Genomic DNA, 13,760 nt, shown 5'->3' on the forward strand with positions numbered 1-13,760 from the left:
AATATTGATAATTTTAAAATATTTATTACATAGTTACCCATACAACAAAAAATAAAAATGATCAAATAAATAAATAGTTAACAAAATATATTTTAATATATATGCTAAATACACAGCGAGAAATATATTTCAAAATGCATTTCAGGAGCAAGAAATAAATTTCCAATCTTACAGTACCATACATTTAGGCTAACTGCAAATATGAATGGAATAATCTATCAAGATCAAAACTAGATTTATAATGATTTAATAATGCTTAATTAATTTATTTATTTGAAACATTGTAAAAGTTTGTTACTTTTTTTAAATTGTATTCAAACGTGTTATATGTTTACATGTATATAGACAACAAGTGAAGTTTTGTGAATGTTTTTTTCTTGGACTGAAATATATAGGGCAAATTATATTGCTAAATGAAAAAACATTTATTTTTTTAAATATTTTTTTCAAAAATATACAAAAACAATATGTAAATATCTTTATATATTTTAGTAAATAGATATTTTGGGCTCTCGTAAACCTTGAAATATGAATGACATGGAACATCTTTTTTACTTCAAATAGTATGTGTACATATTATAATATTTAATATATCAAAAAAATTATTTTGGTATTTTTCTTAAATCAGTGTCAATTGACTGCAGATTTGTGACAACTTACCCTATATAATGTGACAACATGCCCCGCTATAGACACGGCATGCATTAAACGTCTCTCTCTCTCTTTAAAAAAAGAGTCTTTAAATTATTCATGATTAACTTATTCATGACAAATTTACAATAAAAAGTTCTGAAAATAATTTGGCATACGTTTTATTTAAGTGTGGAATTTAAACACACATTTGTAAAATAAATCAATGTGTTAGGAAACTAATTTTAATTTCAAAAATATTCATTGATTTATTCATTTACGAGGATATTAATTCCATTCAAACTTTATACATTATATATATATATATAATGTCTTATTGCAAGTTTAATGTTGTGATGTGAAACCTATTTGCATTTGTTTCAAAATGCAAGTATATGTGCATATAAAATTATTCTTAATTATTCTTATTTATCTGATTTTATTGGAAATTCTATTATATAAATTCCTTTTCGGTGATGGGTTCATATATGGATATCACTGAACCTGAATATCAAGGAGCCTGCTATATTCAAGTAGTAGCTTACAAAATGTTATTCTTCTGTTTTATATCATGATATCATTTACCATCAGTTTATATTATAGGCTAGTGAAGTGATCACTTCTAGAGTTCATTATAGATTATGGTATGTTTAAGTCAATAGGGGGCAGTGCAGCCTGTTAAATGTTCTCTTCATACAGGAGAATATGATTCATGCTTGCATAAAATCTAATTACGAGCTAAACATTCTCATAACTACCTAAATAACAAGAAAATACAAACTGACGTGATTATGCAGATAGATAAATATTCTTAATTACCCATGCAGAAAACAGACGGCCACTATGACAACCAATAAACCTGATGAATCAAGAGCAAATTAAACTATTTTAATCTTTTAAGGGATGTTTGAGTCACATGGACAGTCGACACAGGCTGAATTATTCTGGTTGCCATGGAGATCCGGTCGCGCGCGGGATTCTGGGAAGTGGAGTTTGCTGCTAAGTGCAAAAGGCAGATAAATAAAGAGGTATCAAAAGGGATCAGGGAAGATGGTGCTTTCCACAAATAAGGAACACTTTCGTTTTTTAACATTAGAAGCACAAATGTTAAGGAAAGTGGCATATAGATGAGCATACACACACATAACTGAATATAAATAATCATAAACACAGACATGGCCTTAGAATGTGATCATATTTGGAAAGAAAAAGCTTAATAAATAGACATTTTCACCTATTTCCATTTGCAGATATAGTGTGTCATATACAGTACAGTTTAAAAGTTTGGGTTCTTACTAAGGATGCATATTTGATCAAAAATACAGTATAAATGTGAAAACCTATTACCATTAAAAATAAGTTTTCTATGTGAATATATTTTAAGATGTAATTTATTCCTGTGATCAAATCTGTATTTTCAGCATCATTATTCCAGTCTTCAGTGTCACATGATCTTCAGAAATCATTCTGTTTTTGTATTTCTGATTATAATCAATGTTGAAAACAGTTGTGTTGCTTCATATTTTTATAGAAACCATGATATATTATTCTTTGATGAATAAAAAGTTCAAAAGAACCGCATTTATTTGAAATATAAATCTTTTGTAACCTTATGTCTTTACTGTCACTTTTGTTTAATTTAATGTGTCCTTCGTGAAAAAAAAAAAAAAAAATTACTGATCCCAAACTTTTAAATGATAATGTAAGCTTTTTCTACACCAAAAAGGTACATTTTACTCCTGACTATACTACAAAAAGTTTCCTGGATAATCTAAAATCTGTCAGATACCATCTCAGCACTACAGCATCGTCGAGACATCCCATCTGCAAATGAATCAAAAAGTGCTTTATTATATTGCCCTGGTGATATTGCCAGCAAGTGTGACAGAAAGAGTGGACACAATGATTCCTGACATACTCTTGATGCATCAGTCCTCACTAAAGCCCGAATAAACAAGGAAAACTCTCTCTAAAGTGGATCTGACAGCTTCAGTCTGAAGAGCTTTTACTTCGAACCGATATGTGGGCTGAGTAAATCCTTCAATGCTTTGTGAAAACTGTAATCGTCCACAAGGGAATGAAGCTTTGACAGAGTTTCACCTGAAGCTGAAACACCTGATATCCAGAAGCCCAGAGACACGTAAGTGACACGAAGTCTAAATGTCATAAGCTCAAATATCATCTGCTTGTCTGAAACGCTGCAGGATCTTTTTTTCTTCATCAGCTGGTGTTTTGGTGATTTTTAGTGGCTGTATGAATCTGTCCTCCTCAAGTTCACGCAGATGTCACTCGCAGAAAAAAAGGTGCAAAAGCTGTCAGCGGGGTGGTACCTTTTCAAAAGGAGGCACTTGAAAGGTGTACCTAAATGGTACGTATTAGTAAGTTTTGAAAAGGCTTTTGCACCTTTTTATCAGAGAGAAACACATTGACACAAGTCTTCAATGCAACATTACATCTTAGCATTTCAAACTTCTTTTTACCAACCATTTGCTTGTACAGTGTTTGTGTATCTTTGATCAAAATAAATGACACTTGCTTTGTTGTTTTGCATCTAATGCAAAGACGTTCAGACATTTTAAGAGTGACAGGTCAAGTGGAAAAAAATATGCATGTTCAAATTTGTATGCTCTGACCATATCAAATTCACTTTGATATGTTCATTTTCAAAACATGATCCAAAACTTACCCGAGTTGGATCTTGTTCCGGACAAACTGACACCTTTGTACCATCTCTTTTTGATGGATATGCAAAGAAAGATACCAGCATTACATCATCTGATGTTTGCTACAGCGCTGCATCAGACGGCTGTTTTATTAAGAGCAAGTAATATCACTTGAACTCAACAGAAGCAGATTTTGGGATTGGGGACTCAAACATGCATATAGTTTGAGTCACACAGACTGTAGTAACCGCACACACACATCATGAGTTCAGGCAACTGTTGGTGGTCCACCAGGCACAGTATGAATGTCACCCACAAGACTAATGGAAGCGTCTCCCACACTAACACTCCAGGAAAACACAGAACAAATCAAATCAAAAGCTACTACAGCGGGCCTGCAACCACTGCAGCACTATTTAGAGACACGCAGATGATCGATTATTAAACTTCTACATCGGTTTCCCTCTCAAAGCTGTAATTCATCCCGTCCTGTTTTGCTTTTGTTTTCCGAGCACAGTCTCCATGCACACTGCAATTTGGAGTATTTACTACATTTGGTATCTCACTGGCCTCTGCCAAGGACAGAAAACATTGTGTTTAACTTCGGTCTCAAAGAACTCCCTGATTCACTCCAGCTTGGGTCATATTTTTAATGATGAATACACCCCCCCTCACAGAAGGCTGAAGTGCTCCGCCAGTCTGACGGCTGTGTGTTTTGAGGGCTAGTTTGTCGGGGATTGGCTTTCACACACACAGGCTGAAAGGGTTACTGTTCAATCTATTCTGCGCTCGCCAGAGTGCGCGGCCGAGTGGCGCCGGAGCGTCACACACACACACTCGCACAGTCGTACACACTCTCATCCTCCTCCAAAAAGCTCTAGACATCATCAAGAAACAGAGCTGACAACTGCCCCCACCCTGCGCAAAAACACAGCAGCAGCAGTGTATCTGTCACAATAACCTTAGCAATAACACGCACACACATGCACTTTCACTCCCTTGTGATCCGCGCGGACGCCGGAATGACAGGCGTGTGGTTTCTGCGCGTCTCTGGAACACGGGGCGCGCGCGTGTGCGTGTGAAGTCGCGTTTTTATGACTCTCGCATCTCTTGAACTAGCAGACAGCATGTTTGCTGACTAATTAACAGTCTGGTACCGTCAGCATCAGTTCACAGGCATTGTAGAGGGCTGCAGTGTTTCTCACGCCGAGACTTTTGGAAAAGAGTCGGGCTCAGATTTCTGTCTCTGAGATCCCCCCCACCCCTTCCCTTTCCCTTTCCAGAAGCAGTACGCCAGGAGCTGCTGGGTCTCCCTGCTCTATTTCACCAATGACAGTGTTTGAAAATGGCTGAATCATATTTTAGCTCTGTTAACTTCGGCGCGCTTTTACGCACGACGCTTCCAAGCGCTCCCTGTAGAGTATTTCCGCACCAAAAGCACGCTGAAGGGCCTAGATCTCTTTCAGAAAGAGCACAAAATGTTCAGCATGCACGCATCTGCATTCATTCTGCAACATATGAATCATTCAGCGTTCTTAATCTTAAGAAACCATATTTCTCAGATCCTTCAGTCAAAGTTTAACAGATTTTATTGCTAAAACCATGGCATTTACACTGACATGTTTATTATTATTATCATTAATATTAATATTCTCTTAAATTCATTTTTAGAACTTTTCAAGTAGAATTTCTGGTATATTCTATTCTCTTCATCTATACTCACAACCGTTAAAACAATAAATAAAACATATACATTTTTTTTTTTTTTTTTTTTTTTTTTATTTTATAATATATTTTCAAAAAAAAAAAAAACTGAGTTCACGTGTATCATTTTCAGCCCAGCCTTTTTTTTTTTTAAATCATCTTCATTATTGATATTAATATTTGTACAAAACCTCTAGGCATAGTGTTCTTCAGTCTCTATAAATAGAGTTCGAATGAGGAAGGTGAACTTCTCTCTTGCGTCTTCGCAATGATTTCATAAAAATAACCACGAGCTGAAGTGCTCCTCGTGAGAATATGGTCCTGATCCTTTAACAAAAATAGCTGCATTCTTCTTCATCATCTTCTCACTTAAATATGTACATATGCTGTCATATATTTTGAATTAAAAAGCTATATATATATATATATATATATATATATATATGTATGCATGTATAAAAAAATAGATTCGCTATGTGGCGCCACACGTCCCTGTCCGTGGGTAAACAGTGCAATCATTCATAATCGATAAGCCCTCTTTTGCGCGCACGCGCAGCTCAGCAGGAGCATTTGCACTCGGAGATGATAGGGTACTGCACCGGTATCCACGTGCAGTACTTCTGCCGAAGGAAGCCCTGACAGTACCACCACAGAAAGGTCTTGGTCACCGACTTGACCGGCTTGCAGGACATGCCCTCGGGAATGGAGCACGAGCGCTCGCTGAAGCAGTTCCCCTCCTTGATGTAGCGCGGCCAGAAGCGCGCGCCCAGGTCCTTCCAACTGTACAGCACCGGGCAGTGCGTGTACATCCACAGCCACTGCAAGAACTTCCGCCGCGCCTTCTTGCCCATCTTGACGCGCCTGCCGTACGGCGTCTCCGTCAGGTTCAGTTTCTTGAGGTCGGCGGGCATGGGCAGGCGCGGCAGCTCCGGAGGCGCGCTGGAGTTCAGCTGCGCGGGCAGGTGGATGGCCATGAAGTTGGAGTCGAAGTGGCTGCCCAGCTTCTTGCGCAGCGTCTTCTCCGAGAGGTCCTGCTCGCGCGGGTCGTGCTCCGGGTCGGGGTTCTCCATGAGGTCCGGGACGGGCAGATGGTCGCTGGGCGAGGGCCTCAGGCGTAAGTTGTGCTGGGCCGCAGCGCCGTGCGCGCACAGGAACAACAGCAGCAGCGGCAGCGCGCGGGTGATGCTGCCCATGACTCGTCTTCTGTCTGTCTACGGAGTGGAGCTGGCCCTCACACACCCGCGCATAAATAGTCCGAGCAACAGCACGAGCGAGATCTTTTAATAGACGGCCGCGTGGCCCGGAATGACATGGGACATGGGCTGTTTTTCAGGGATACTCGCTCAGGTGAGGCTTGCCAAGTGCGCTTCAAAATCTTACCCTCATCGGACTTTCCTCTAGCGAAGCTGTCGGCGGGTTACCATGGCAACGGGATACGATGGAATGGCACCGTTTCCACAGCCTGCTCGGTTTTTGTTGCCAGGTGCCACCCAAACTGGCGTTTGAAATGTCAGCGCGCCCGCGGAATGGAGCGCGTCTTAGCCAATGTTATTTTTACGCACTCTCTCTCTCTCCCACTCTGAGCGCACAGGCTCCAGCCCGTCCTGCTGAACCGGGACGAAAGGCGCTCAGTCTCTCCACGGATCCTGCAGAACTCCGCGCGCGAGCAAGATCGAAACCTTAAACGCGTTTCGTTCCGCGCCTAGAATGTGTTCGGTATCAGTCCGAAATCAAATCAGACTCCTCTACACGTTCACGTTAAGCGTTCCCACGACCGTCTGCTGTGTGTTCTCCAGCCTCGGTACCTTCATATCTCAGCTGTGTCAGAAATCCTCTTCCACAGAGCCGTCCGAAAAACTCGCCTGGTCCTGATCTGGGTCAGAGGAGAATGAGCACGTCTGGAGGAGAACTCCTCTCTTTCCCAAGTTAAATATCCCCACCCCTTCCCACCTCCCCCCTCCCCCGTCGGCTCCATGAGCGCGCGTGTGTGTGTGTGTGTGTGTGTGTGCGCGCGCGCGGGGCCAGCTCACCAAGAACCCTCAGTCTGACTGACAGCAGAACACACACACACACACAATGAGACCCCCTCCCAACCTCCTCCTCCACACACACACACACTCCACCACAACAGCTCTAGATTTATCACAGGTTGCTACAGAACAGCAACCAGAAAACATGCATTTGGGATTTTCCATATCTTGCACATTCCGTGACACTTAACCCACTTATTATGAACGGTTACATCGTCTTGCATAAATAACGTTATAAGTGGAAACCTTATAATTCATTTATACCACATTCAAATTATACTCTTTGCTGGATGCATCAGTCATCTGGGGCTTTTGCACATATTGGCACATGAAGCATATTGTGCATTTTAATGAATAATCATTTAAATGCTTTTCTTTCCCCCAATGAAGCCATTTTTTACTAGTTTGACATAAGTTGAGCCACACACACACACACACACACACACACAGGCGACATCATTTTTCCCAAGGAAGAAGAAAAACAAAGTGAAGTGCTTAGGAATCCAATAATTGGTCCATTAAAGCGCCTCTGGTTTGTGTGGAGGTTTGTGGATTCGGCTTCGACCTTTGCTCCTGCCACTGGCAGGAACCAATGCTCATGAACTCTCGGGGTCACCAAATAAGCGGGCGCAATTAAGTGTTGAAACGGGACACATATAGAGACGTGTCACCTCTCACGGTGCCAGAACATGCAGCCTGATGTTCAGTCGATATGCACAAATTCAGCACACCTCACTATCAGCCGAGCAGCTCACAGGTGATCTCAAAGAGCAGAGGTGAACTTTTAAAACACAAATTTGACTGTGCATTCAAAATGCACATGTAAAACTTTCATCAAGTCATTAACAATAATATATGACCTGTCAAATTACTTGAATATACATTAATTCATCTTTTGATCAAGATTCAATAATGCTCAAAACTGTTATTAATGAGCGTGTTATTTTAAGCATCTCTCTCTGTTCTCAAGCTGTCTGTGGTGGATTGCAGAAACTGGAGGGATATCCCTCTGTGAGCTGTGGGCTTCATGACATGAGGAGTGTTAGGCATGTAAAGCAGGGCCCCAGCAGTCTGTGGATCGGTGGCAGACTGTCTGGCTGCGGTTCTGCGGTTCTGCGGTTCAGCTGCCGGTGTCACGCCGCATTTTGACCGCTAGAGGGCGCGGGCGAGCGCGGCTCACTGACTCTCACTGCGCAGGAACTATCAGCTCACCTTCACGGCTTGAGATTTTTCTTCACATATAATCACATTAAAATTTCAACGAATGAGCTTCTGATGTTATGCAGTAGGCTATATCATTTTAAACAATGATCTGATAATGTTATTATTAAGTGTTAAAAACAATAATGTAAAATAAACAAGGTTCATCAGTTCAAACCACTTCGGATAAAAAATGACAAGAATATGCCTCAGACTTCTGCTTTTTTCTAATTTAAAATAAAACTCTTGAATACCACAAATGCCTGATACTAGCATCTATATAGACAGACTAGTAACAAAATATGTTCCAAGAACGTTTTGCTAACGCTCCCGTTAAGTTCTAAAAACGTTATTTCACTGCATGTTCAAAAGGTGTGGTTTTGAACGTTTTAGAAACTTTTTGTTGTTGTTGGTTTTAAGGGAACATTGCATTGTATCATTATGCAAACATCATGGGAACGTTACTTCTGAATGTCCTCTAAACGTTCTTAAATGTGGTAACATTTAAAAAAAAATGTTACATGAACATCCAACTAAAACGTTTTAGGAAAAATGTTTAATGAATGACGTATAAATAATGGTTTTGGGCTAACGTTTTAAGAACATTGTTAAAGAAAACCCTGAATTAACGTTCTATTAACGTTAGCCAAAGTTCTGAGAACATTAGATCAGTTAGATAGATAGATAGATAGATAGATAGATAGATAGATGGATAGATAGATAGATAGAACAAAATATGTTCCAAGAACGTTTTGCTAATGTTCCCAATAAGTTATAAAAACTTAATTTCTGAATGTTCTAATAAAAAGGAGTACCATTTAAAAAACATTAGAGAAACATCCATCTAAATGTTTCAGGACAAAATGTTCAACGAATGTATAATGTTTTTGTGCTAACATTTTGAAAACATTATTTAAAAAAAGAGAACTGTAAACAAACACTGGACTGTTACTGGAAGAACATTCTCAGACAGACAGCGAGACTAGCAACGTCCCTCATCTGCTGAATGAATACATATTCTGCTTTGTAATTCATTTTCACTCATTCGATGCTCAAAGTGACAGTGTTGTTTCATCAGAGTAAACAGAGCGCTCTTATTTCTCTCCGCGTCTCTCTGGCTCTGCTGCATCTCTAACTGAAAGCAGATGCTGGAAGCAGCATTGAGAAATCTGCGCTTGTTTAGCGCTGCCTGTTTGAAGATTTCCTCTTTATTCTTTGACTGTACGCCTTGTAAACAGCATCAAATTGACGAATCTCTCTGGCGACAGCGATGGAGGCCGGTGGCGTTTGTCTCGTGAGGTGATGTCATACCTTACGTTCAGCATACGGGCAAAACAGCGTTTGATTGACAGCGCAGACTGTGAGGGTTTTCAGTGACACAGCATGGGGACGCTTCCCTCTAAATGTGTGTGTGTGACTGAACGCACAGCTCCAATGCACCGCGCTTCTATTCAGGCCTAACGTGTCGCACAGAAAGGGGAGGAGAGGACACAGAAGAAAAGAAAAGTGGAAGAGGGGGTGGGCAGGAGGTCAGTAATGATCTCTCGGCCTCGTTTAATTGGGATGCGGTCAGTGTGTGTGTGTGACTTCACTGCATTCCAGCTTGATTACCCTCATTCATGTTGCCTAAAATTAAAATGAATGCGAGAAAATATCCTGCTGGGATGGAGAGCGGGGAAAAGGAAGAGACCCAGGGAGAGGGCATTCCCAGCACAAGGGGGTGAGATGACATCACATTCCTGGAGCCCGGGTCTTAATAACCGCAAGATACTGCTGTAATTCAGTCCGTCTCGGCGGCCAAATGTGGACAGTTGCGACTGAATAATCCAATCGTATTGAAAGGCCTTCATGTTAACACCTCAATTTGGGAAGCGTTTTCCAAAAGCCAACTAGAGTCATTACTAACACAGTTCAACGAGTCCCAAAAATCTCACAAACAGGATCGCAAATTTCACGAAAGCTCTAAACTTGTGGATAGAAGCAGTTTCTTGTTAGTATGATGTGGCATGCTAACATGTTCAATATACACACATTTTATCATGTTAACAATCAGAGCCATATTTGAAGAGTTATTACTACATCATCTGCGCATGACGTCATTAACGACAGTCCTATTGTTGAACCGATGTGGTTCAACCGACTGAGACGTGACCATGTTTGTTGCGGGAAACAATTGCAACTAGATAGTTAATGATGCATCATATTATGGTAGCTGGTTAAACGGGAAACGCACGCCTGATTGGATTGAAAGAAAGGGGTGGTGTAAAAAAGAAATTTTCAAATGAATCAAAAGTGACAGTAAAAACATTGATAATGTTATAAAATTTCTATTTCAAAAACTTTTTTTTTAATTGAACTTGAATTCTGAACAAAATGTATCAGTTTTCCACAAAATTTAGCAGCACAGCTGTTCTCAACATTGATAATAACCAGAAATGTTTCTTAAGCAGCAAATCAACATATCAGAATGATTTCTGAAGATCATGTGACGCTGAAGACTGAATATGCTGCTTTGATCACAGGAATAAATCACATTTTACAGCATATTCACATAGAAAACAGCCATTTTAAATTGTAATAATTGTCACAATATTACTGTTTTTACTGCACTTTTGACCAAATAAATGCAGATTTTTTTATTAAAAAAAAAAAAAAAAAAATTTGCAAATCTTACCAACACCAAATGTTTGAATTATAGTGTCTATATATAGTTTTTATACTCACAATCAATGACGATCATTAGTTTAGCATTGCTTTTGATTGGATTAGGTTTGTTTCAAACTCATCAAACTCTACTGAAGACTTTTTAATGGAGCAACTGAACAGGAAAACGCTGCTGAAAAACGTAAACATGAAACTGTTCTGAGTGGTTGTGATTGTTTGATGTTATGCAGTATTTTCACTTTTTGGTGTGGCGTCTGGTTAGGACACGCTGTCAGGATAACCGAAACACACTTAGCAACTTAATCCCACACCGAGCTCTTCAGTTTCATCTGCTATCTGTCCTGCTGATGTCTGCCGTCACACTCACGGCTGTGTGAGGTGAAAGTGTAGCTCTGAGGAGTGTGTGTGTGTGTGTGTGTGACTGTGCTCCTGTAGCAAGATGCCGATCGCTCTGAACACATACTGTGAAATGCCTCAGTGCAGCGACAGCATGCAGAACAGCACAGGACAGAGACGCTGTGTAGACACAGAAGATGTCCTGAATATTGACTCACACTGGTGATCTAATCAAAAGACACATAAACGAGCAGCTGCGGACAAACACAGAGAAAACCAACATCCCTCCTTTAGCACAAAGAGAGAGAGAGAGACTTCTAGTGTGTCTTTGGTCAGTGATTCTGTCACACTAGGACTGAATGATATAGTCAATATTCACCATATACTTGCCATGAAATTGCTGGTAATATCAACACAATCTACTGATAAAGGAAATAAAGTATAAAGTTGTGGGAGTGAGTACTGACATCCTTTTTAGGAACTAGGAATAATTCTCCTAAAAATTAAAATTTGCTGAAAATGTCCTCATCCTCAGGCCATCTGAGATGTAGATGAGTTTGTTTCTTCATCAGATTTGGAGAAATGTAGCATTACATCACTTGCTCACCAATGAATGTTCTGCAGTGAATGGGTGCCGTCAGAATGAGAGTCCAAACAGCTGATAAAAACATCACAATAATCCACAAGTAATACACAGCACTCCAGTCCATCAGTTAACATCTTGTGAAGACAAAAGCTGTGTGTTTGTAAGAAACAAATCCATCAAGATGTTTTTAAACAGTTTATTCCAGCTAAAAGAGTCCTCTATCCATAATAACACTTCCTCCAGTGAAAAAATAATCTGGTCTGAATCAGGAGAGAAATCTGCACAGATCAAGCACCGTTTACAAGCCAAAACAGTCCAATTTTTGATGTGAGAGACAACAGGAGGTGGACTTTTTCACTGGAGGAAGTGTTATTAATTATGGATTATGGACACGTATTTTGGCCAGAAGCAAGCAACAGTTTCATGTTAAAACGTCTTGATGGATTTTTTTCTTACAAACACAGGTTTGGGAGTGGTGGACTGGAGTGGAGTGGATTACTAGTGGATTATTGTGATGTTTTTATCAGCTGTTTTGGATTTGATTATTAGTGGATTATTTTGCTGCAGAGCATCCACTGGTGCTACTTTTCTCCTCTATGCCAGAAAGTCTGTTTAACAAAATCTGAGGAAGAGCTTTATGGCTCAGAACGTCACCTTTTATTGCAATCCTGTAGATGGGAGCTTTCAAAGTGTGCAGATGCTTTATTTAATTTTTTCAGTAGGTTATTTTTGGGTCCTGTAGCCATTTTTACAAATTCAGAACGTGAATTCCTTTTTTGCAATATTTCTGATATAAAATTAAGCAATGTCTAAATGCTGCAATTTTTTTTAGTTATTATTATTATGTTTCCTTATAAGTGTCAGAACACTAGTTTTGTGTAAAACAAGTATGAGATTATAACTATAGTAGCTTCCTGAATCACACAGACATCTGAAGGAAACTCTATCACCCCATAGAGTAAACAGTTCAGTTACCACCAAAATACATACAGACATACAGGCAGATAGATTGGCAGACAGATAGACAGACAGACAGACAGACAGACAGATAGATTGGCAGACAGATAGACAGACAGACAGACAGACAGACAGACAGACAGACAGATGATATATTGACAGACAGACAGACAGACAGACAGACAAAGACAGGCAGGCAGGCAGACAGGCAGGCAGGCATGACAGACAGACCAGACAGACATACAGACAGGCAGACAGAAAGTCAGACAGATAGATAGACAGGCAGTAAGACAGATAGGCAGACAGACAGAAAGACAGACAGACAGACAGACGTCAGGCAGGCATTGCAGACAGGCAGGCAGGCAGCAGGCAGGGCAGACAGACAGACAGTCAGTGACAGACAGACAGACAGACAGACAGATAGATAGATAGAAAGAAAGGCAGACAGACAGATAGACAGACAGATAGACAGACAGACAACAGACAGAAGATAGACAGACAGACAGATAGATAGATAGATAGATAGATAATAGAAGGCAGACAGACAGATAGACAGATAGATAGATAGATAGACAGGCAGACAGACAGATAGACAGACAGACAGAGATGACAGACAGACAGACAGACAGACAGGCAGGCAGACAGATAGACAGACAGATAGATAGACAGATAGGCAGACAGATAGACAGAAAGACAGACAGACAGACAGATAGGTAGACAGGCAGACAGAAAGATAGGCAGACAGACAGATAGACAGACAGACAGACAGATAGATAGAGACAGACAGACAGGCAGGCAGACAGGCAGACAGGCAGACAGATAAGACAGACAGACAGACAGGTAGACAGGCAGACAGACAGGCAGACAGATAGATAGATAGACAGACAGACAGACAGACAGACAGACAGACAGACAGACAGAGAGACAGACAGAGAGACAGACAGACAGACAGACAGAGAGAGAGACAGACAGACGACAGACAGAGAGACA

General features: G+C 40.3%; 1 protein-coding gene across 1 annotated transcript; it reads right to left on the reverse strand.

The window, feature by feature from the left end:
- Positions 1–5,097: 5,097 nt before the first annotated feature.
- On the reverse strand, positions 5,098–6,944 carry LOC109049707 (noggin-2-like). Its single transcript, XM_019067372.2, has one exon. It carries the CDS (start codon positions 6,188–6,190, stop codon positions 5,555–5,557), a length of 636 nt encoding a protein of 211 aa, XP_018922917.1. The 5' UTR covers positions 6,191–6,944; the 3' UTR covers positions 5,098–5,554.
- Between the last annotated feature and the right edge of the window lie 6,816 nt (positions 6,945–13,760).

This window comes from Cyprinus carpio, chromosome A24, assembly GCF_018340385.1.
Source record: "Cyprinus carpio isolate SPL01 chromosome A24, ASM1834038v1, whole genome shotgun sequence".
Taxonomy (NCBI): domain Eukaryota; kingdom Metazoa; phylum Chordata; class Actinopteri; order Cypriniformes; family Cyprinidae; genus Cyprinus; species Cyprinus carpio.